This window comes from Oncorhynchus mykiss, chromosome 9 (genome assembly GCF_057628025.1).
Source record: "Oncorhynchus mykiss isolate SJ-2025 chromosome 9, ASM5762802v1, whole genome shotgun sequence".
Lineage (NCBI taxonomy): Eukaryota > Metazoa > Chordata > Actinopteri > Salmoniformes > Salmonidae > Oncorhynchus > Oncorhynchus mykiss.
In genome coordinates, this window is record NC_143030.1 from 83,992,943 (window position 1) to 84,016,520 (window position 23,578).

At 47.8% G+C, this 23,578-nt stretch overlaps 2 protein-coding genes and 1 long non-coding RNA gene across 4 annotated transcripts; 2 read left to right on the plus strand and 1 right to left on the minus strand.

The window, feature by feature from the left end:
• Positions 1-759: 759 nt before the first annotated feature.
• On the minus strand, positions 760-2,670 carry cfap126 (cilia and flagella associated protein 126). Its single transcript, XM_021592995.3, is given in 6 exon segments — positions 760-1,130; positions 1,132-1,230; positions 1,759-1,977; positions 2,145-2,222; positions 2,354-2,416; positions 2,501-2,670. Coding segments are annotated over 6 exon segments (795 nt in total). The 5' UTR covers positions 2,528-2,670; the 3' UTR covers positions 760-821.
• Positions 2,569-4,619, plus strand: LOC149981364 (uncharacterized). Its single transcript, XR_016483472.1, has 2 exons — positions 2,569-2,741; positions 3,267-4,619. It is a non-coding gene; the product is annotated as an uncharacterized LOC149981364 (long non-coding RNA).
• A 1,291-nt stretch (positions 4,620-5,910) lies between these two features.
• Positions 5,911-21,821, plus strand: ccnq (cyclin Q). Of its 2 annotated transcripts, XM_036989129.2 has the most exons (5): positions 5,911-6,335; positions 6,953-7,136; positions 15,902-16,034; positions 18,730-18,948; positions 21,487-21,821. In XM_036989129.2, the coding sequence occupies exons 1-5, from the start codon at positions 6,179-6,181 to the stop codon at positions 21,574-21,576; spliced, it is 783 nt and encodes a 260-aa protein (XP_036845024.2). In that variant the 5' UTR covers positions 5,911-6,178; the 3' UTR covers positions 21,577-21,821. The 2 variants fall into 2 exon arrangements, with proteins under 2 accessions (XP_036845024.2, XP_036845026.2); XM_036989131.2 differs by lacking the exon at positions 18,730-18,948.
• The last annotated feature ends 1,757 nt before the right edge of the window (positions 21,822-23,578 follow it).

Sequence of the window (23,578 nt, forward strand, 5' to 3'; positions counted from 1 at the left end):
TAATTTGTCCTGGAATATAAACATTGAGTTGTTATTTTACCTGAAATGCACAAGGTCCTCTACTCCGCCAATTAATCCACACATAAAACGGTCAAACGAATCGTTTCTAGTCATCTCTCTTTCTTCCATTCTTTTTCTTCTCTGGACTTTATATTGCGATTGGCAACTTTCATAAATTAGGTGCATTACCGCCACTGACCTCGTTCGTCTTTCAGTCACCCACGTGGATATAACCAATGAGGAGATGGCACGTGGGTACCTGCTTCTATAAACCAATGAGGTGATGGGAGAGGCAGGACTTGCAGCGTGATCTGCGTCAGAAATAGAACAGACTTTTATTTTAGCAACGCAGACGCTCGTTGGCTCGCGCGAGAAGTGTGGGGGAATAATTAAATGTATGTCTACATTTATTTTGCAACGCTCGTGTATGTGACACGGGTGGTATAGTCAGCCTGTTATATTGCAATTCATGTTTAGTGTTGTTGTGGCTTTGCTGGCATGAATCCCACTTTTTTTTTGCCCCAACAAGATTTACATGCTAAAATCCCCACTGGCTATATCAGGGGAAATCAAGGGTCGTCTGCCTGTTTGTCTGTCTGCCTGCCTGTCTGTCTGTCTATCTGCCTGTTTGTCTGTCTGTCTGTCTGTCTGCCTGTCTGTCTTACCCCAAATTTGTATTTATATTAAAAAATGAAAATCTATGCAAATAATTTCACTGTTTTCCTCCAACACAACCGACCCTGACACACGCACAGGAAATGGTTTTACAGAGTTTTAATGCTGTATGATTCTGTTAGTGTACATCAGTAAACTAACAGCACTCAGTACATCAGGAAACAAAATATATTCTGGGTGTGAGACTGTTCGAGAGAAAGATGGAGAGAGAAAGAGATGGGGAGGTAGACATGTTTACTAGTCAACCTGTGTGTGATTCTCTTGGGCAGCTGTAGAAGGTTCTCTCTCTCCCTGGCTAACTGTTCTCTCTTCAGCCGAGGTGTTCCCTCTTGCGGCTCTTCTCTCTCCAGCTGAGGTGTTCCCTCTAGTGGCTGCTCTCTCTCCAGTCGAGGTGTTCCCTCTAGTGGCTGCTCTCTCCTCTTGCTGTGTGTCAGGGTGGGAGACTGCTCTCTCTCTCTCTGAGGCTTGAGTCAAAGGTCTCGCCCCACGACCTGATTGCCCAGTGACTGGTCTTTCTCCTGTGACTGGTCTCTCTGAGGTTGGGGCATTGCAGATCTGTATGTTGAACAAAGAGAATGAAAAGAGAAGAAGAGATAAGAGGAAAAAGAAGAGGAGAGAGGAGAGGATAGGGGGGTGGAGGAGAGAGGAGAGGATAGGGGACAGGAAGAGAGGATAGAGGAGGAGAGAGGATAGGGGAGAGGAGGAGAGGATAGGGGAGAAAAGAGGAGATCATTAAAGAGAAGAGGAGCATAAAAGAGAAGAGAGGAGAACATAAAGGAGAGGAGAGTATAAAGGAGAGGAGAGAGGATAATTGAGAGGAGAGGATAAAGGAGAGGAGAGGATAAAGGAGGGGAGAGGAGAGGATAAAGGAGAGGATAAGGGAGAGGATAAAGGAAAGGAGGTGATAAAGGAGAGAAGAGGATAAAGGAGGGGAGAGGAGAGGATAAAGGAGGAGAGAGGAGAGGACAGCATAAAGGAGAAGAGAGGAGTGAGGAGAGGACAGCATAAAGGAGAAGAGAGGAGAGGAGAGAGGAGAGGACAGCATAAAGGAGAAGAGAGGAGAGGAGAGAGAATGTGTCTAACCTGAACCTCTTCCGTCTGACCGTCTGCGGCTGGTGTGGTGGTGGTTTTGGCAGGCCTGTGTGTGTGGATGTCAAGTCCGGAGTGTGTGTGTGAGTGTGTGTATGTGTGTGTGAGACGCTGTCTGCCCTCCTCAGAGCGAGCTGTGGGGTTGATGGAGGCAGGAGGGAGACGAGCAGGCAGCTCCCATGTCCCCTTAAAATCTGGCCACGCACTGCCACGCTACACACACACACACACACACACACACACACACACACACACACACACACACACACACACACACACACACACACATAATTAAGCACAGACAGACATCCATAAGCACATAAATATACATGCATGTACAGGTCTCAGTGTGTGTATGTGTGTGTGTGTTGTTCACTAACCTTAGCCTTCACTCCCGGTAGGAGATGTCCTCGGTCACTGGCGATGAAGATGGTGTGACCCTCTGCTGCTGAGGGCCTCTACACACACACACACACAGTTGATTTCAACTAAGTTCAACTCATGGAGAGAAAGTAACACTATTTGCCTATTTGTCTTGCACAATTCACAAACAACACTTAACGTTAGCTAGGTACTGTAAATTAGTTACCTCCTTGAAATGCTTCGGCACGGTCCAATTTTGCAGTTTCTGCGAGTTGAAAGCATTTTCATACTAAAACACACAACAGCACATGTTTACTGCTCTACACAATAACAAAAAGTGTGTTTTTATCGAATGAATGTTGTCATTTTTTACCTGATTAGCCGAGTAACCCGACGACATGCCTGGCGGCTAGCGACTCTGTTTGTTGTTGACAGGTTGCATAGCAACAACGGAGCATTGCAGGAAGTTGTCGACACGGTCTGTGTCAGCTCGCAGCTCCACTCTTCTTCTTCTACTGACTACTTGCTCCGGATAGAGAAAACTGTGGAAAACTCGGCCGGAAGCAAGTATCAAGTGAATCCACAACATCACCACAAACGTCTTTTCAAGACAGGTAAGTTACACTCGTTTGAGATACTAGCTAGTGATGTTATAATGTCACAATGTATTATATAGATAGACGCTCTGCTTTATAAGGTTTTAAATAGGTTATGTTAGCTAACAGTGGCTTTGTCGACTAAGTTAGACTACGACTGTCATGGTAACTAGGTTAAAAAACATTCACATGTAAACATGCAGTGGACGGGCTATTTTGAAAATGGTTATATTACATTTATGCACAATTAATTATGAGAATATTTATTTGTAAATTACAATTTTAATGGTTTGGCATTATAAGTAGTGTGAAAATATATTTAGAAATGTTCATGAATAACATTAGCATAATGTTTTATGTTAGAGAGTGGAGAGGAGGAAGAGTGAGAGAGGAGGAAAGGTAAAGATATGATTACAGAGCCTGCCAATTTATTATTCCAAACAAGGTTTTTGAGATCAAATACAAACATGAGGCAAGCAATGGGAATCTGTTAACCAAAGTATGAAAAGGTATGTGCCCTTAATCCTTTTTTTCTTTCTGAAGACAAATGCCCTGTTGTCCTGCGAACAATGTTCGAAGATCCACTGACTGAACTTTGGCTTGATTTTGTCCATGGAAACTTGACTGTATTCAGTGACACGATCAAGATGCTTGAAGGCCAGGACCGCTGTGCTGTGGAGTCAGCTGCAATTCTGAGAAACATTGAGGCAAAATTGACTGCAAGACGTGATGACAACTTCATTCCAGTTTTGGTCAGAGGACATCTGAGAGAGCTAGAGGGAAATTGAGCAATGTCTAAAGAGAGCTTTCTCCAAACATCCCAATCATTCTTCACTACGGCTGTGAACTACTAGCAAGCATGGCGAAAGCACACAGATAACCTAAAATATTTACATTGTCTCCTGTTTAAAAAGGCAACCTCAGCATGAAGAGATCCAGAAGGCAGCAGCCACACTGCAGGAAAAATGCCCCTATGTGACCATCAATGAGGATGCATTGTTTGACGAAGTTACTGGCCTGCAAGAGTTCCTAAAGGGGAGATCGCTGGAAGAATGGAAAACATCTTGACACCGCTTAGTCAGAGATGGAGCACGGTGGTTACCCACTTCAAAGAGAACGACATCCCACACACTAACCTGGCTAGATTAGCGTCTGTTGTCATGTGCTTACCTGGAAGTAATGCACCAGTCGAGTGTTCTCCCAAATGAATGATATATGGACAGCAGCAAGAAATAGGTTCACTGTTCCTGCCATCAAGGCCATGCTTATTGTGTAGACAAACGTCAACCTGCCCAGCCAGGAGTTCATGGAGAAGCTGGCCAAAGACGGAGCAATCCTGAAGAAAATATATTATTCTGAGAAATATACAGATTAGGTTGGTATAAATGGTAACTACATAATATAATCTCATCATCGTCTTATTTCTTTATGTTGTTAAGTATTTCACATAGACTGTTGTCTGTTTTTTCCATGTTTCTCATGTTCTCTTCTGCTCAGTCTACCCAGACTAGCAGGACCACTGAATGGCTGTTCAGATCAGTTCTACCCAGACTAGCAGGATCACTGAATGGCTGTTCAGATCAGTTCTACCCAGACTAGCAGGACCACTGAATGTCTGTTCAGATCAGTTCTACCCAGACTAGCAGGATCACTGAATGGCTGTTCAGATCAGTTCTACCCAGACTAGCAGGACCACTTAATGGCTGTTCAGATCAGTTCTACCCAGACTAGCAGGACCACTGAATGGCTGTTCAGATCAGTTCTACCCAGACTAGCAGGACCACTGAATGGCTGTTCAGATCGGACAGTTCTGTCTTGTCTGTAGTGTTTCTGTAATATAGTTGTTTTCTCTGTCTATCACAGTGTGCCTGTTAGAATAAATACATGAAACCGGAATTGTCCCCCTTTTTAAAAATGTCATAGATAATACCATTGGATATTTGAATGATATATTGACAGCCGAACTGGAAATGTCCCCGGTTTTAATTCCAGAAATCTGGTCACCATATGTTACATACCCATAACATCAGTACAATTCCTATCTGCTACAGAAACAGAACTGTGCTATTTGGGTAACAGAATGCAAGTGTATGTTGTTTAGAGCCACTGCTGAGCCAATAAGAATGGGGCCAGCCCTACCAGTAGAGGGACATGAAGCTGGCCAGACCTGCAGCTGCACCACAACAACAACGCCTTGTTGTTTATTACCGTTCTCCTAGCAGCAGGATATTATGCTGTCAGGATCGCAGATTTTTTCCCCTTCACAATAAGAGTTCCCCCCAGTACAACTGTTTTTCACAGCATTGCAATCCTCTTTGAAAAAAATAAATGGTAAGTTGTTGTAGGGTCTCTACTAACCAATTATGTTTGTTTTGGAGGGGGACTGTGTCTCATGGCCTGCTGCTGGCTTTTCACTCCACCGCCTCTACAACCTCCAATACAATACACTGTAATAGACTGTACATGGAATAAACATTGGGTTGTAGACAGAAAACTGCTGGGTATGCACAACACAATCCCCCTCCAAAACTACACATATTTGCTTAGTAGAGACCCTTCTGAGTATTTCCCACCCACTTTAGCTGAGACCAGTAGAAAAATGTTCTCTCTACAAGCCAATATGTTTCCATGTACAGTCTATTACAGTGTATTGCATTGGGGACTATGGGAGCTGGAGAAGGAAATTCTGCTGGGTATGTATGTCTAATAGGGCGGCACACAATGGGCCCCTCGTCATCCGGGTTAGGGGAGGGTTTGGCCGGGGTAGACCGTCATTGTAAATTAAGAATTTGTTCTTAACTGACTTGCCTCGTTAAATAAATGTTTTTAAAAAAGAAAGTATGACACAGTCCCCCTTCAAAACTAACCGTATTTGGTTAGTAAAGATTCTATATGAATATTCTACACCACATCGGTAGAAAAATCTCTACAGCCCAATATTCTCAACATACCAGTGTTATTCTTTCATTAGTGGTAAAAAAATAAAAATTCTCAACCATATTTAGATTTGTTTCCTTAAATGACTCACCTTTCCTTTTCTTGTTGGCACAATAAAAGTAGAAGTGGCCACTGATGTCAAGTTCAATATCTTTTGAATTAATTATCCACATTGCAATATTTAGAAATTTGGGCTTTTAGTTTGGAGGTTTCATCATTAACATACGCACGTGACGTCATCGTTTTTGCTGCTGGCAGAATCGTAGCGCGTTTCAGTTCGGTCTTTGGTATTATTGTGTGCGGAAGTGAAGGACGAGCCAGCGTGTTGGTAGCCCAGATAATAATTCCAATTGACTATGATTTGCCCCAATTAGTAGCAGACAAGCTGGAAAGAAACAAGATCAACTAGTTAATGGCTATTCTTAACTACTATAGTTAATGTTAGTGTAACATTCTCCATTCTGTACAGGGAAAAGTAGTGTTTAGCTAATAGCTAACGTTAGCTAGCTATTCTAGAGATGGCCAGGTTCATTACACCCGGTTCCATGGAGGCCGTCTCGCGGCTGGGCGGTGCACCGGGGGGGAAGAGGGGTGCTCCGGCCTTGGACACTGATACGGACTCCACACGGGAGATTAAAACCCACTTCCGTGTGTGTCGGTTCATCATGGAAACGGGTACAGTACCGAAACAGAACCCTCCCCCAGCCCATATTCACTATGTTTTTTTTAAAATGTATTTCACCTTTATTTAACCAGGTAGGCTAGTTGAGAACAAGTTCTCATTTGCAACTGCGACCTGGCCAAGATAAAGCAAAGCAGTGTGAGCAGACAACACAGAGTTACACATGGAGTAAACAATTAACAAGTCAATAACACAGTAGAAAACAAAGGGGGAGTCTATATACAATGTGTGCAAAAGGCATGAGGTAGGCGAATAATTACAATTATGCAGATTAACACTGGAGTGATAAATGATCAGATGGTCATGTACAGGTATTGGTGTGCAAAAGAGCAGAAAAGTAAATAAATAAAAACAGTATGGGGATGAGGTAGGTGAAAATGGATGGGCTATTTACCAATAGACTATGTACAGCTGCAGTGGTCAGTCTCACCCAGCCTGGGCCGGTGTGGGTGCAGAATTTTGCTCCAGACAAGTGCTAACACATCTGAGTATATCATCATTTTAAATATGGCCTTTATTAGTAGAATAAGGTGTCGAGGCTTGGCTGGCGCAGAAACTTATACCACCCTGGCCCTTAACACTCTGTCTTCCCACCTCGCTCTCTCCCTAGGTGTGAAGTTGGCCATGCGTTCGGTGCCCGTGGCGACAGCGTGTGTGTTGTACCACCGGTTCTTCCAGTGTGTGAGTGTGACGGTGTATGAGCCCTACCTGGTGGCTATGAGCTGCATCTACCTAGCAGGCAAGGTGGAGGAGCAGCACCTTCGCACCCGTGACATCATCAACGTGTGTCACAGGTAGGTAGGGCTGTTTTTACATATACATACATACACTAGAGGTCGACCGATTATGATTTTTCAACGCCAATACCGATTATTGGAGGACCAAAAAAAGCCGATACCGATTAATCGGACAAATTTTAATTTTTAATAATGACAATTACAACAATACTGAATGAGCACTTATTTTAACTTAATATAATACATCAATAAAATCAATTTAGCCTCAAATAAATAATGAAACATGTTCAATAAGAACGTGTTCTTAACTGACTTGCCTCGTTAAGTAAAGTTGTAAAAAAATATATATATATTTTTTTTAAATCGGCGTCCAAATATACCGATTTCTGATTGTTATGAAAACTTGAAATCGGCCCTAATTAATCGGCAAATTCCGATTAATCGGTCGACCTCTAATATATACTACCTTTTAAGCATTTGGGGTTACTTAGAAATGTCCTTGTTTTGAAAGATAAGCAAAAAAGATTATCCATTAAAATATCAAATTGATCAGAAATACAGTGTCGACATTGTTAATGTCGTAAATGACTATTGTAGCTGGAAACGGCTGATTATTTAATTTTTATTGAACCTTTATTTAACTAGGCAAGTCAGTGTAAATAAGAATTTGTTTTTAACTGACGGCCTAGGAACGGTGGGTTAACTGCGTTGTTCAGGGACAGAGCGGCAGTATTTTACCGTGTCAGCTCGGAGATTCAATCCAGCAACCTTTCGGTTACTGGCCCAACTCTCTAACCACTAGGCTACCTGCCGGTTACTAGTCCAACTCTCTAACCACTAGGCTACCTGCCGGTTACTAGTCCAACTCTCTAACCACTAGGCTACCTTTCGGTTACTGGCCCAACTCTCTAACCACTAGGCTACCTGCCGGTTACTAGTCCAACTCTCTAACCACTAGGCTACCTGCCGGTTACTGGCCCAACTCTCTAACCACTAGGCTACCTTTCGGTTACTGGCCCAACTCTCTAACCACTAGGCTACCTGCCGGTTACTAGTCCAACTCTCTAACCACTAGGCTACCTGCTGGTTACTAGTCCAACTCTCTAACCACTAGGCTACCTGCCGGTTACTAGCCCAACTCTCTAACCACTAGGCTACCTGCCGGTTACTAGTCCAACTCTCTAACCACTAGGCTACCTGCCGGTTACTAGTCCAACTCTCTAACCACTAGGCTACCTGCCGGTTACTGGCCCAACTCTCTAACCACTAGGCTACCTGCTGGTTACTGGCCCAACTCTCTAACCACTAGGCTACCTGCCGGTTACTAGCCCAACTCTCTAACCACTAGGCTACCTGCTGGTTACTAGTCCAACTCTCTAACCACTAGGCTACCTGCTGGTTACTGGCCCAACTCTCTAACCACTAGGCTACCTGCTGGTTACTAGTCCAACTCTCTAACCACTAGGCTACTTGCTGGTTACTGGCCCAACTCTCTAACCACTAGGCTACCTGCTGGTTACTAGTCCAACTCTCTAACCACTAGGCTACCTGCTGGTTACTAGCCCAACTCTCTAACCACTAGGCTACCTGCTGGTTACTGGCCCAACTCTCTAACCACTAGGCTACCTGCCGGTTACTAGTCCAACTCTCTAACCACTAGGCTACCTGCCGGTTACTAGTCCAACTCTCTAACCACTAGGCTACCTTTCGGTTACTGGCCCAACTCTCTAACCACTAGGCTACCTGCCGGTTACTAGTCCAACTCTCTAACCACTAGGCTACCTGCCGGTTACTGGCCCAACTCTCTAACCACTAGGCTACCTTTCGGTTACTAGTCCAACTCTCTAACCACTAGGCTACCTGCCGGTTACTGGCCCAACTCTCTAACCACTAGGCTACCTGCTGGTTACTAGCCCAACTCTCTAACCACTAGGCTACCTGCTGGTTACTGGCCCAACTCTCTAACCACTAGGCTACCTGCCGGTTACTAGTCCAACTCTCTAACCACTAGGCTACCTGCCGGTTACTGGCCCAACTCTCTAACCACTAGGCTACCTGCCGGTTACTAGTCCAACTCTCTAACCACTAGGCTACCTGCTGGTTACTGGCCCAACTCTCTAACCACTAGGCTACCTGCCGGTTACTAGTCCAACTCTCTAACCACTAGGCTACCTGCCGGTTACTAGTCCAACTCTCTAACCACTAGGCTACCTGCCGGTTACTGGCCCAACTCTCTAACCACTAGGCTACCTGCTGGTTACTAGTCCAACTCTCTAACCACTAGGCTACCTGCTGGTTACTGGCCCAACTCTCTAACCACTAGGCTACCTGCTGGTTACTAGTCCAACTCTCTAACCACTAGGCTACCTGCTGGTTACTAGCCCAACTCTCTAACCACTAGGCTACCTGCTGGTTACTGGCCCAACTCTCTAACCACTAGGCTACCTGCTGGTTACTGGCCCAACTCTCTAACCACTAGGCTACCTGCTGGTTACTAGCCCAACTCTCTAACCACTAGGCTACCTGCTGGTTACTGGCCCAACTCTCTAACCACTAGGCTACCTGCCGGTTACTAGTCCAACTCTCTAACCACTAGGCTACCTGCCGGTTACTGGCCCAACTCTCTAACCACTAGGCTACCTGCCGGTTACTAGTCCAACTCTCTAACCACTAGGCTACCTTTCGGTTACTGGCCCAACTCTCTAACCACTAGGCTACCTGCCGGTTACTAGTCCAACTCTCTAACCACTAGGCTACCTGCCGGTTACTAGTCCAACTCTCTAACCACTAGGCTACCTGCTGGTTACTAGTCCAACTCTCTAACCACTAGGCTACCTGCCGGTTACTAGTCCAACTCTCTAACCACTAGGCTACCTGCCGGTTACTAGTCCAACTCTCTAACCACTAGGCTACCTGCCAGTTACTAGTCCAACTCTCTAACCACTAGGCTACCTGCCGGTTACTAGTCCAACTCTCTAACCACTAGGCTACCTGCCGGTTACTAGTCCAACTCTCTAACCACTAGGCTACCTGCCGGTTACTAGTCCAACTCTCTAACCACTAGGCTACCTGCCGGTTACTAGTCCAACTCTCTAACCACTAGGCTACCTGCCGGTTACTAGTCCAACTCTCTAACCACTAGGCTACCTGCTGGTTACTAGTCCAACTCTCTAACCACTAGGCTACCTGCCGGTTACTAGTCCAACTCTCTAACCACTAGGCTACCTGCTGGTTACTAGTCCAACTCTCTAACCACTAGGCTACCTGCTGGTTACTAGTCCAACTCTCTAACCACTAGGCTACCTGCTGGTTACTAGTCCAACTCTCTAACCACTAGGCTACCTGCCGGTTACTAGTCCAACTCTCTAACCACTAGGCTACCTGCCGGTTACTAGTCCAACTCTCTAACCACTAGGCTACCTGCCGGTTACTAGTCCAACTCTCTAACCACTAGGCTACCTGCTGGTTACTAGTCCAACTCTCTAACCACTAGGCTACCTGCCGGTTACTAGTCCAACTCTCTAACCACTAGGCTACCTGCTGGTTACTAGTCCAACTCTCTAACCACTAGGCTACCTGCTGGTTACAAGTCCAACTCTCTAACCACTAGGCTACCTGCTGGTTACTAGTCCAACTCTCTAACCACTAGGTTACCTGCCGGTTACTGGCCCAACTCTCTAACCACTAGGCTACCTTTCGGTTACTGGCCCAACTCTCTAACCACTAGGCTACCTTTCGGTTACTGGCCCAACTCTCTAACCACTAGGCTACCTTTCGGTTACTGGCCCAACTCTCTAACCACTAGGCTACCTGCCGGTTACTAGTCCAACTCTCTAACCACTAGGCTACCTGCTGGTTACTAGTCCAACTCTCTAACCACTAGGCTACCTGCCGGTTACTAGTCCAACTCTCTAACCACTAGGCTACCTGCTGGTTACTAGTCCAACTCTCTAACCACTAGGCTACCTGCCACCCCTCCACTCTAACCACTAGGCTACCTGCCGCCCCTCCATTCTAACCACTAGGCTACCTGCCGCCCCTCCACTCTAACCACTAGGCTACCTGCCGCCCCTACACTCTAACCACTAGGCTACCTGCCGCCCCTACACTCTAACCACTAGGCTACCTGCCGCCCCTCCACTCTAACCACTAGGCTACCTGCCGCCCCTACACTCTAACCACTAGGCTACCTGCCGGTTACTAGTCCAACTCTCTAACCACTAGGCTACCTGCCGCCCCTCCACTCTAACCACTAGGCTACCTGCCACCCCTCCACTCTAACCACTAGGCTACCTGCCGGTTACTAGTCCAACTCTCTAACCACTAGGCTACCTGCTGGTTACTGGCCCAACCCTCTAACCACTAGGCTACCTGCCGGTTACTAGTCCAACTCTCTAACCACTAGGCTATCTGCTGGTTACTAGTCCAACTCTCTAACCACTAGGCTACCTGCCGGTTACTGGCCCAACTCTCTAACCACTAGGCTACCTTTCGGTTACTGGCCCAACTCTCTAACCACTAGGCTACCTTTCGGTTACTGGCCCAACTCTCTAACCACTAGGCTACCTTTCGGTTACTGGCCCAACTCTCTAACCACTAGGCTACCTGCCGGTTACTAGTCCAACTCTCTAACCACTAGGCTACCTGCTGGTTACTAGTCCAACTCTCTAACCACTAGGCTACCTGCCGGTTACTAGTCCAACTCTCTAACCACTAGGCTACCTGCTGGTTACTAGTCCAACTCTCTAACCACTAGGCTACCTGCCACCCCTCCACTCTAACCACTAGGCTACCTGCCGCCCCTCCACTCTAACCACTAGGCTACCTGCCGCCCCTCCACTCTAACCACTAGGCTACCTGCCGCCCCTCCACTCTAACCACTAGGCTACCTGCCGCCCCTACACTCTAACCACTAGGCTACCTGCCGCCCCTACACTCTAACCACTAGGCTACCTGCCGCCCCTCCACTCTAACCACTAGGCTACCTGCCGCCCCTACACTCTAACCACTAGGCTACCTGCCGGTTACTAGTCCAACTCTCTAACCACTAGGCTACCTGCCGCCCCTCCACTCTAACCACTAGGCTACCTGCCACCCCTCCACTCTAACCACTAGGCTACCTGCCGGTTACTAGTCCAACTCTCTAACCACTAGGCTACCTGCTGGTTACTGGCCCAACCCTCTAACCACTAGGCTACCTGCCGGTTACTAGTCCAACTCTCTAACCACTAGGCTACCTGCTGGTTACTAGTCCAACTCTCTAACCACTAGGCTACCTGCCGGTTACTAGTCCAACTCTCTAACCACTAGGCTACCTGCTGGTTACTGGCCCAACTCTCTAACCACTAGGCTACCTGCTGGTTACTAGTCCAACTCTCTAACCACTAGGCTACCTGCCGGTTACTAGTCCAACTCTCTAACCACTAGGCTACCTGCCGGTTACTGGCCCAACTCTCTAACCACTAGGCTACCTGCTGGTTACTAGTCCAACTCTCTAACCACTAGGCTACCTGCCGCCCCTCCACTCTAACCACTAGGCTACCTGCCGCCCCTCCACTCTAACCACTAGGCTACCTGCCGCCCCTCCACTCTAACCACTAGGCTACCTGCCGCCCCTCCACTCTAACCACTAGGCTACCTGCCGCCCCTACACTCTAACCACTAGGCTACCTGCCGGTTACTAGTCCAACTCTAACCACTAGGCTACCTGCCGGTTACTGGCCCAACTCTCTAACCACTAGGCTACCTGCTGGTTACTAGTCCAACTCTCTAACCACTAGGCTACCTGCCGCCCCTCCACTCTAACCACTAGGCTACCTGCCGCCCCTCCACTCTAACCACTAGGCTACCTGCCGCCCCTCCACTCTAACCACTAGGCTACCTGCCGCCCCTCCACTCTAACCACTAGGCTACCTGCCGCCCCTCCACTCTAACCACTAGGCTACCTGCCACCCCAACTCTCTAACCACTAGGCTACCTGCCGCCCCTCCACTCTAACCACTAGGCTACCTGCCGCCCCTCCACTCTAACCACTAGGCTACCTGCCGCCCCTACACTCTAACCACTAGGCTACCTGCCGGTTACTAGTCCAACTCTCTAACCACTAGGCTACCTGCCGGTTACTGGCCCAACTCTCTAACCACTAGGCTACCTGCCGGTTACTAGTCCAACTCTCTAACCACTAGGCTACCTGCCGGTTACTGGCCCAACTCTCTAACCACTAGGCTACCTGCTGGTTACTAGTCCAACTCTCTAACCACTAGGCTACCTGCCGCCCCTCCACTCTAACCACTAGGCTACCTGCCACCCCTCCACTCTAACCACTAGGCTACCTGCCGCCCCTCCACTCTAACCACTAGGCTACCTGCCACCCCTCCACTCTAACCACTAGGCTACCTGCCACCCCTCCACTCTAACCACTAGGCTACCTGCCACCCCTACACTCTAACCACTAGGCTACCTGCCGCCCCTCCACTCTAACCACTAGGCTACCTGCCACCCCTACACTCTAACCACTAGGCTACCTGCCGCCCCTCCACTCTAACCACTAGGCTACCTGCCGCCCCTCCACTCTAACCACTAGGCTACCTGCCGCCCCTCCACTCTAACCACTAGGCTACCTGCCACCCCTACACTCTAACCACTAGGCTACCTGCCGCCCCTCCACTCTAACCACTAGGCTACCTGCCGCCCCTCCACTCTAACCACTAGGCTACCTGCCGCCCCTCCACTCTAACCACTAGGCTACCTGCCACCCCTACACTCTAACCACTAGGCTACCTGCCGCCCCTCCACTCTAACCACTAGGCTACCTGCCGCCCCTCCACTCTAACCACTAGGCTACCTGCCACCCCTACACTCTAACCACTAGGCTACCTGCCGCCCCTCCACTCTAACCACTAGGCTACCTGCCGCCCCTCCACTCTAACCACTAGGCTACCTGCCGCCCCTCCACTCTAACCACTAGGCTACCTGCCGCCCCTCCATTCTAACCACTAGGCTACCTGCCACCCCTACACTCTAACCACTAGGCTACCTGCCGCCCCTACACTCTAACCACTAGGCTACCTGCCGCCCCTCCACTCTAACCACTAGGCTACCTGCCGCCCCTCCACTCTAACCACTAGACTACCTGCCGCCCCTACACTCTAACCACTAGGCTACCTGCCGCCCCTCCACTCTAACCACTAGACTACCTGCCGCCCCTCCACTCTAACCACTAGGCTACCTGCCGCCCCTCCACTCTAACCACTAGGCTACCTGCCGCCCCTCCACTCTAACCACTAGACTACCTGCCGCCCCTCCACTCTAACCACTAGGCTACCTGCCGCCCCTCCACTCTAACCACTAGGCTACCTGCCGCCCCTCCACTCTAACCACTAGACTACCTGCCGCCCCTCCACTCTAACCACTAGGCTACCTGCCACCCCTCCACTCTAACCACTAGACTACCTGCCTCCTCTACACTCTAACCACTAGACTACCTGCCACCCCTCCACTCTAACCACTAGACTACCTGCCGCCCCTCCACTCTAACCACTAGGCTACCTGCCACCCCTCCACTCTAACCACTAGGCTACCTGCCGCCCCTCCACTCTAACCACTAGGCTACCTGCCGCCCCTCCACTCTAACCACTAGACTACCTGCCACCCCTCCACTCTAACCACTAGGCTACCTGCCGCCCCTCCACTCTAACCACTAGGCTACCTGCCACCCCTCCACTCTAACCACTAGGCTACCTGCCACCCCTACACTCTAACCACTAGGCTACCTGCCGCCCCTCCACTCTAACCACTAGGCTACCTGCCACCCCTCCACTCTAACCACTAGACTACCTGCCGCCCCTCCACTCTAACCACTAGGCTACCTGCCACCCCAACTCTCTAACCACTAGGCTACCTGCCACCCCTCCACTCTAACCACTAGACTACCTGCCGCCCCTCCACTCTAACCACTAGACTACCTGCCACCCCTCCACTCTAACCACTAGGCTACCTGCCACCCCTCCACTCTAACCACTAGACTACCTGCCGCCCCTCCACTCTAACCACTAGGCTACCTGCCACCCCAAGATGCCGATGAACTTTAAGTTTTTTCCTCTTACTCTACATAACCCTGATTTATAATCTCCCTCCCTGTCCTCTCTCCTTATCCATCCTCTCCCCACCCCTCTCTCTCTCCCTCCCTGTCCTCTCTCCTTATCCATCCTCTCCCCACCCCTCTCTCTCTCCCTCCCTGTCCTCTCTCCTTATCCATCCTCTCCCCACCCCTCTCTCCCTCCCTGTCCTCTCTCCTTATCCATCCTCTCCCCACCCCTCTCTCCCTCCCTGTCCTCTCTCCTTATCCATCCTCTCCCCACCCCTCTCTCTCTCTCCCTCCCTGTCCTCTCTCCTTATCCATCCTCTCCCCACCCCTCTCTCTCTCCCTCCCTGTCCTCTCTCCTTATCCATCCTCTCCCCACCCCTCTCTCCCTCCCTGTCCTCTCTCCTTATCCATCCTCTCCCCACCCCTCTCTCCCTCCCTGTCCTCTCTCCTTATCCATCCTCTCCCCACCCCTCTCTCTCTCTCCCTGTCCTCTCTCCTTATCCATCCTCTCCCCACCCCTCTCTCTCTCCCTCCCTGTCCTCTCTCCTTATCCATCCTCTCCCCACCCCTCTCTCTCTCCCTCCCTGTCCTCTCTCCTTATCCATCCTCTCCCCACCCCTCTCTCTCTCCCTCCCTGTCCTCTCTCCTTATCCATCCTCTCCCCACCCCTCTCTCTCTCCCTCCCTGTCCTCTCTCCTTATCCATCCTCCCCCCACCCCTCTCTCTCTCCCTCCAGGTATTTCCACAGTAGTAGTGAACCTCTGAACTGTGACGGTGAGTTCTGGGACCTCAGGGACAGTGTGGTGCAGTGTGAACTCCTGGTCCTCAGACAACTCAACTTCCACGTCTCCTTCCAGCACCCACACAAGGTCTGTACTGACCCCTAACTCCTGAACTCTAACCCCTGACTCCTAACCTCTAACCCAAGGATAGGCAACTGGTGGCCCATCTTTTTGTAGGCCAACAGATCAATTCCTCACTTCCCAAAAAATAATACAAAAATAGTAATACTTTTTTGGAACTCAGTCTCAACTTCCTGTTGATGATTAGAATATACAAAGGAACTCAGCCTCAACTTCCTGTTGATGATTAGAATAAACAAAGGAACTCAGTCTCAACTTCCTGTTGATGATTAGAATAAACAAAGGAACTCAGCCTCAACTTCCTGTTGATGATTAGAATAGTAGAATAAACAAAGGAACTCAGCCTCAACTTCCTGTTGATGATTAGAATAGTAGAATAAACAAAGGAACTCAGCCTCAACTTCCTGTTGATGATTAGAATAGTAGAATAAACAAAGGAACTCAGTCTCAACTTCCTGTTGATGGTTAGAATAGTAGAATACACAAGGAACTCAGCCTCAACTTCCTGTTGATGGTTAGAATAGTAGAATACACAAGGAACTCAGCCTCAACATCCTGTTGATGGTTAGAATAGTAGAATACACAAGGAACTCAGCCTCAACTTCCTGTTGATGGTTAGAATAGTAGAATGCACAAGGAACTCAGCCTCAACTTCCTGTTGATGGTTAGAATAGTAGAATACACAAAGTGCAATTTCGAAATTTGGTTGTGCATCAACATTTCCTCGTTATTAGGTGCTGAAAATTTAACCGAAATGCCTGTTATTTTTAGGTTTTTAAACAACTAATTGACCGATGTCAGTTCAATTATTTGAATTATATTTAGTTAATTTCTTTCTGTGAGCTCGATATGTAGTTTCTGTAGAGATAAATCAGATCCAGCCTGAACTGTGCGATGGAGTTGTAGTTTCCAACAGGCCAGTATTCTACATAGATTAGTGCAGAAAACATGGTACTTAACTACAATGACCATAATCCATTGCACGCCTGCTTACAGTGCATTCGGAAAGTATTCAGACCCTTTAACTTTTTCCACATTTTGTTTTGTTACAGCCTTATTCTAAAGTTGATTAGATTGATGAGGGGGTTAATCAATCTACACACAATATCCCATAATGACATCACAATACCCCATAATGACATCCCAATACCCCATAATGACATCACAATATCCCATAATGACATCACAATACCCCATAATGACATCACAATACCCCATAATGACATCACAATATCCCATAATGACATCACAATACCCCATAATGACATCACAATACCCCATAATGACATCACAATACCCCATAATGACATCACAATACCCGATAATGACAAAAGCAAAAACAGATTTTAAGACCCTTTAACGCAGTACTTTGTTGAAGCACATTTGACAGCGATTACAGCCTCAAGTCTTCTTGGGTATGACGCTACAAACTTGGCACACCTGTATTTGGGGAGTTTCTCCCATTCTTCTCTGCAGATCCTCTCAAGCTCTGTCAGGTTGGATGGGGAGTGTCACTGCACAGCTATTTTCAGGTCTCTCCAGAGATGTTAGATCGGGTTCAAATCCGGACTCTGGCTGGGCCACTCAAGGACATTCAGAGACTTGTCCCAAAGCTACTCATGCGTTGTCCTGTTGGAAGGTGAACCTTGCCCCAGTCTGAGGGCCCTGGAGCAGGTTATCATCAAGGATCTCTCTGTACTTTGCTTCGTTCATCTCTCCCTCGATCCTGACTAGTTTCCCAGTCCCTGCCGCTGAAAAACATCCCCACAGCATGATGCTGCCACCACCATGCTTCACCTTATGGATGGTGCCAGGTTTTCTCCAGACGTGACGCTTGGCATTCAGGCCATAGAGTTCAATCTTGGTTTCATCTGAACAGAGAATCTTGTTTCTCATGGTCTGAGTCTTTCGGTGCCTCTTGGCGAACTCCAAGCGGGCTGACAACTGCCTTTTGGTACCCTTCCCCAGATCTGTGTCTCGACACAATCCTGTCTCAGAGCTCTACAGACAATTCCTTCAACCTCATGGCTTGGTTTTTGCGCTGACATGCACTGTCAACTGTGGCACCTTATATAGACAGGTGTGTGCCTTTCCAAATCATGTCCAATCAATTAAATTTACCACAGGTGGACCCCAATCAATTTGTAGAAACATCTCATGGATGATCAATGGAGACCGGATGCACCTGAGCTCAATTCCGAGTCTCAAGGTAAAGGGTCTGAATACTTAGGTAAATAAGGTATTTCTGTTTTTTATTTTTAATACATTTACAAACATTTCTAAAAACCTGTTGTCACTTTGTAATTATGGGGTATTGTGTGTAGATAAGGCTGTAACGTAACACAGTGTGGAAGAAGAGAGGACGCGTGATGAAGAGGGATAGAAAGGATACTCTGAGAGAAGGACTGGCTCTGACTGCATGACTTAGGGCCCCCAAAAGGCTAGGGCTGGCTCTGACTGTATGACTTAGGGCCCCAAAAGGCTAGGGCCCCAAAAGGCTAGGGCTGGCTCTGACTGTATGACTTAGGGCCCCAAAAGGCTAGGGCTGGCTCTGACTGTATGTGTGGGTATGGATGTGGGTATGCAGTCCCACCTAACCCCTGACCCCTCTAACCCCGTGGACAGTCCAGTCATTCCTGGTCTGTGTTTCTAACGTGTGTGTTGTGGTTGTGTGTGTGTGTGTGTGGTTGTGTGTGTGTAGTATCTCCTCCACTACCTCCTGTCGGTGAAGTCGTTAGTGAATCGTCACGCCTGGTCCAGAACTCCCGTCGCCGAGACCACCTGGGCGTTGCTTAGAGACTGTTACCATGGCACCATGTGTGTGCGCCACGCCCCCCAACACATCGCCATAGCAACGCTGTACCTGGCACTACTCAGCTACGGGGTGGAGGTTCCTGTCGGAGAGAGAGAGTGGTGGCAGGTAGGGGGGATGTGTTGTGAGGAGAGAGAGAGGTGGGGGGTGATAGTATTGTGGAGTGTGTGCATAGGGCTGTTACTGTTACCGTATTACTGCCAGAACACGGGTCACGAGTCCTGTTCAGACAGGTGCATGATAATGGCCCATTCTAAACCAGACAGCTGCTATAACAGCCTCAACTCTTCTGTGAAGGTTTTCCACTAGATGTTGGAACGTTGCTGCGGGGACTTGCTTCCATTCAGCCAAGAGCATTAGTGAGGTCAGGCGATTAGGCCTGGCTCGAGTCGGCTTTTCAATTCATACCAAAGGTGTTCGATGGGGTTGAGGTTAGCGCTCTGTGCAGGCCAGTCAAGTTCTTCCACAACGATCTCAACAAACCATTTCTGTATGGACCTCGCGTTATGCTAAAACACGAAAGTACATTCCCCAAACTGTTGCCACAAAGTTGGAAGCATCTAGAATGTCATTGTATGCTGTAGCGTTGAAATGTCCCTTCACTAGAACTAAGGGGCCTATCCCGAATCATACAAAACAGCCCCAGTCCATTATTCCTCCTCCACCAAACAGTTTGCTCTGTGCGTTGGGACAAACCCACATTTCTCCGTCGGACTGCCAGATGGTGAAGCGTGATTCATCATTCCAGAAAACGCGTTTTCTCTATTCCAGAGTCCAATGGCGTCGAGCTTTACATCACTCCAGCCGACGCTTGACATTTGGCCAGGGGGCTTTACTTGGCTCATCGTGCTCTAGCGACTCCTTGTGGCGGGCCGGGCGCCTGCAGGCTGACTTCAGTCGTCAGTTGAACGGCGTGTTTCCTCTGATACATTGGTGCATCTGGCTTCCGGGTTAAGAGGGCGGGTGTTAAGGAGCGCGGTTTGGTGGCTCATGTTTCGGAGGACGCATGACTTGACCTTCGCCTCTCCCAAGCCCGTTGAGGAGTTGCAGCGATGAGACAAGATCGTAATTGGATATCACGAAAAAGGGGGTCAAATGCAGAATAAAACATTGTAAGGATGACATGTTTTTCTGCGGGCCTTTCTAAGTAAAACATATTACTGTAAACTACAGTGCACTCAAAGTACTCAGACCCCTTCACTTTTTCCACATTTTGTTACGTTACAGCCTTATTCTAAAATGAATTCAATTAAACATTTTCCTCATCAATCTAAAAAATAATGACAAAGTGAATTTATTTTTAGAAATGTTTGCAAATATATAAAAAAAAGTAAAAACAGATACCTTCAGACCCTCTGGTATGAGACTCTAAATTGAGCTCAGGTGCATCCTGTTTCCATTGATCATCCTTGAGATGTTTCTACAACTTGATTGGAGTCCACCTGTGGTAAATTCACCTGATTGGACATGATTTGGAAAGGCACACTCCTGTCATTATGAGGTCCCACAGTTGACAGTGCATGTCAGAGCAAAAACCAAACCAAATTGATGAAGAAAAATAACGATTTAATCAATTTTAGTATAAGGCTGTAACGTAACAAAATGTGGAAAAAGGGAAGGGGTCTGAATGCTTTCCGAATTCACTGTATATGTAACAGTATAACTTTAGTCCGTCCCCTCGCCCCGACCTGGGTTCGTACCAGGGACCCTCTGCACACAGACAAGTCACCCTCGAAGCATCGTTACCCATCGCTCCACAAAAGCCGCGGCCCTTGCAAAGCGAGGGGAACCACTACTTCAAGGTCTGAGCGAGTGACGTCACCGATTGAAACGCTACCAGCGCGCACCACCGCTAACTAGCTAGCCATTTTGCATCGGCTACATAAAGACCATATTAAATTAAGAATGAGAGACTGATCAAGTGTGTACAGCCTGCGCAAGAAACAGCAGAGCTCATGCCTTTCATGTAACTTTTTCAAATCATCATTAGTTGCATGATGCAGCCTTAGAATGCATAAACAAATCTAAACATATAGCCCAACGTTTATCACAACTAAAAGTTGCATTAGTAACTCTAAATTAATCATATAGGAGGACCAGTTTCAATATCATATATTTAACTGCTCAACTGCATGTGCCCGCTCCCTCTGAAATCGTTTGGAGAAAATATCCTTAATTTTATTTCTTTGTTCAATTGTATTCTTCATACTATAAAATAATGCCACGTAATCATAAGCAAATCATGCCTTCTAAATGAACTGGTGTAGCCCACAGCCATATGGCACAGCCAGGTCAGGACCTAGCATAAGGACAACTCCGAGTATGCTATTCTGAAATAGACTACATTTTCTTCATATCATGTTTCTCTAGAGCTGACATAAATAAACTAATGGTGTAGGCTATATTACATGGATTTATTAGGCCCTTTAAAATGTTCCAAAGGAAAACATCAGCAGCTTGTGGAGGCCTGGAGATGCTAAACATGTTTATGTTAATTAACGGTCAATTACCGCGAGACGGGCAGTTATTTTCATGACAATCACCGGCTGACAACATGTAATGACCGCCACAGCCCTTATGTGTGTGTGTGTAAGCGTGTGATAGTATGGGTGGGTGGGTATTGAGCCCTTCTCTCTGTGTCTCTAGGTGCTGTGTGAAGACATCACTAAGGAACACATTGATGCCATCATCTCTGACCTGCTACACCTCTACGACATGGAGGCCAAATGTACCTGAGGGACGGGTGTGTGTGTGTGTGTGTGTGTGTGTACTACTTTCTGTACTCTGAAGAACTGAGCTGTTTTTCAACGTTTCATCTTTTTGATAATAAATGTCAATACATAACTGGTTTAGTTAGGAACTCACCAGGTTGTCTAAGACCAGGTTTTAGTTGGACACTGATTAAAGGGAATTAACCAGCAGACACACGGCCCTTTGACACTCTATGATGTTGCATCGAAATAAAACAGAAACAACAAGAAGCTCTCTCCTGTCCTCATCTCTTTCTCTCCTCGTCTATCTCTTTCTATTATGATTAACGAGGAGTTTAACGATTCTCTCCATTGATAAACTATTAAGGTTTGAAGAGTGGGACTGGGAGGAGTGGTACTGGGAGGAGTGGGACTGGAAAGAGAGGAAGAGTGGTACTGGAAAGAGAGGAAGAGTGGTACTGGAAAGAGAGGAAGAGTGGTACTGGGAGGAGTGGTACTGGAAAGAGAGGAAGAGTGGTACTGGGAGGAGTGGTACTGGAAAGAGAGGAAGAGTGGTACTGGAAAGAGAAGAAGAGTGGTACTGGAAAGAGAGGAAGAGTGGTACTGGGAGGAGTGGTACTGGAAAGAGAGGAAGAGTGGTACTGGAAAGAGAGGAAGAGTGGTACTGGGAGGAGTGGTACTGGAAAGAGAGGAAGAGTGGTACTGGAAAGAGAGGAAGAGTGGTACTGGGAAGAGTGGTACTGGAAAGAGAGGAAGAGTGGTACTGGGAGGAGTGGTACTGGAAAGAGAGGAAGAGTGGTACTGGAAAGAGAGGAAGAGTGGTACTGGGAGGAGTGGTACTGGAAAGAGAGGAAGAGTGGTACTGGAAAGAGAGGAAGAGTGGTACTGGGAAGAGTGGTACTGGAAAGAGAGGAAGAGTGGTACTGGAAAGAGAGGAAGAGTGGTACTGGGAGGAGTGGTACTGGAAAGAGAGGAAGAGTGGTACTGGGAGGAGTGGTACTGGAAAGAGAGGAAGAGTGGTACTGGAAAGAGAGGAAGAGTGGTACTGGGAGGAGTGGTACTGGAAAGAGAGGAAGAGTGGTACTGGAAAGAGAGGAAGAGTGGTACTAGAAAGAGAGGAAGAGTGGTACTGGAAAGAGAGGAAGAGTGGTACTGGAAAGAGAGGAAGAGTGGTACTGGGAGGAGTGGTACTGGAAAGAGAGGAAGGGTGGTACTGGAAAGAGAGGAAGAGTGGTACTGGGAAGAGTGGTACTGGAAAGAGAGGAAGAGTGGTACTGGGAAGAGTGGTACTGGAAAGAGAGGAAGAGTGGTACTGGGAAGAGTGGTACTAGGAAGAGAGGAAGAGTGGTACTGGGAAGAGTGGTACTGGAAAGAGAGGAAGAGTGGTACTGGAAAGAGAAGAAGAGTGGTACTGGAAAGAGAGGAAGAGTGGTACTGGGAAGAGAGGAAGAGTGGTACTGGGAAGAGAGTGAGTAAGGGTCCGTATGCTTCCCGGCCAAAACAGTTCGCCACACTCATTTTTCTTGAGGCAAGCCGAAGTCCGTAGCCTGAATCTATGCTCCCTCATCTGCGATTGGTCAACAGTAGTGGGGTATTTATTGATGATCACTTGGACAGTCATTACCGGTTACAGTACCAACAGCTTGTCTACCTGGGGGTTCCTTCCTTAAAAAACGATGTCAAATATAGGCCTGTTCATCATTTATCAAGGTAGGCTCAACAGTTGAATTAATCAAAACAATTTTATGGCAACTTCAAAGCATGGATGAAGTGTTTCTCTTCTCATCCCTCTACCTCATCCCTCCATCTCCTTCACTTCATCCTCCAGCGGACGCTGCCTGTCGACAGACAAAGCTAATATTCAAGGGGACAACATTCATCACCAGGATCAATATCAACATCTGGACGGTAAAGGATTTAACTCGTAATCTGTTGCTTTTAGTGGATTCCCTCCTGACGCTGTCGGAGATCCCAGTCCGCACCGTGCGTCGGCGGCGCGACCGTGCGTCTACTGTGGGAAACAGTGA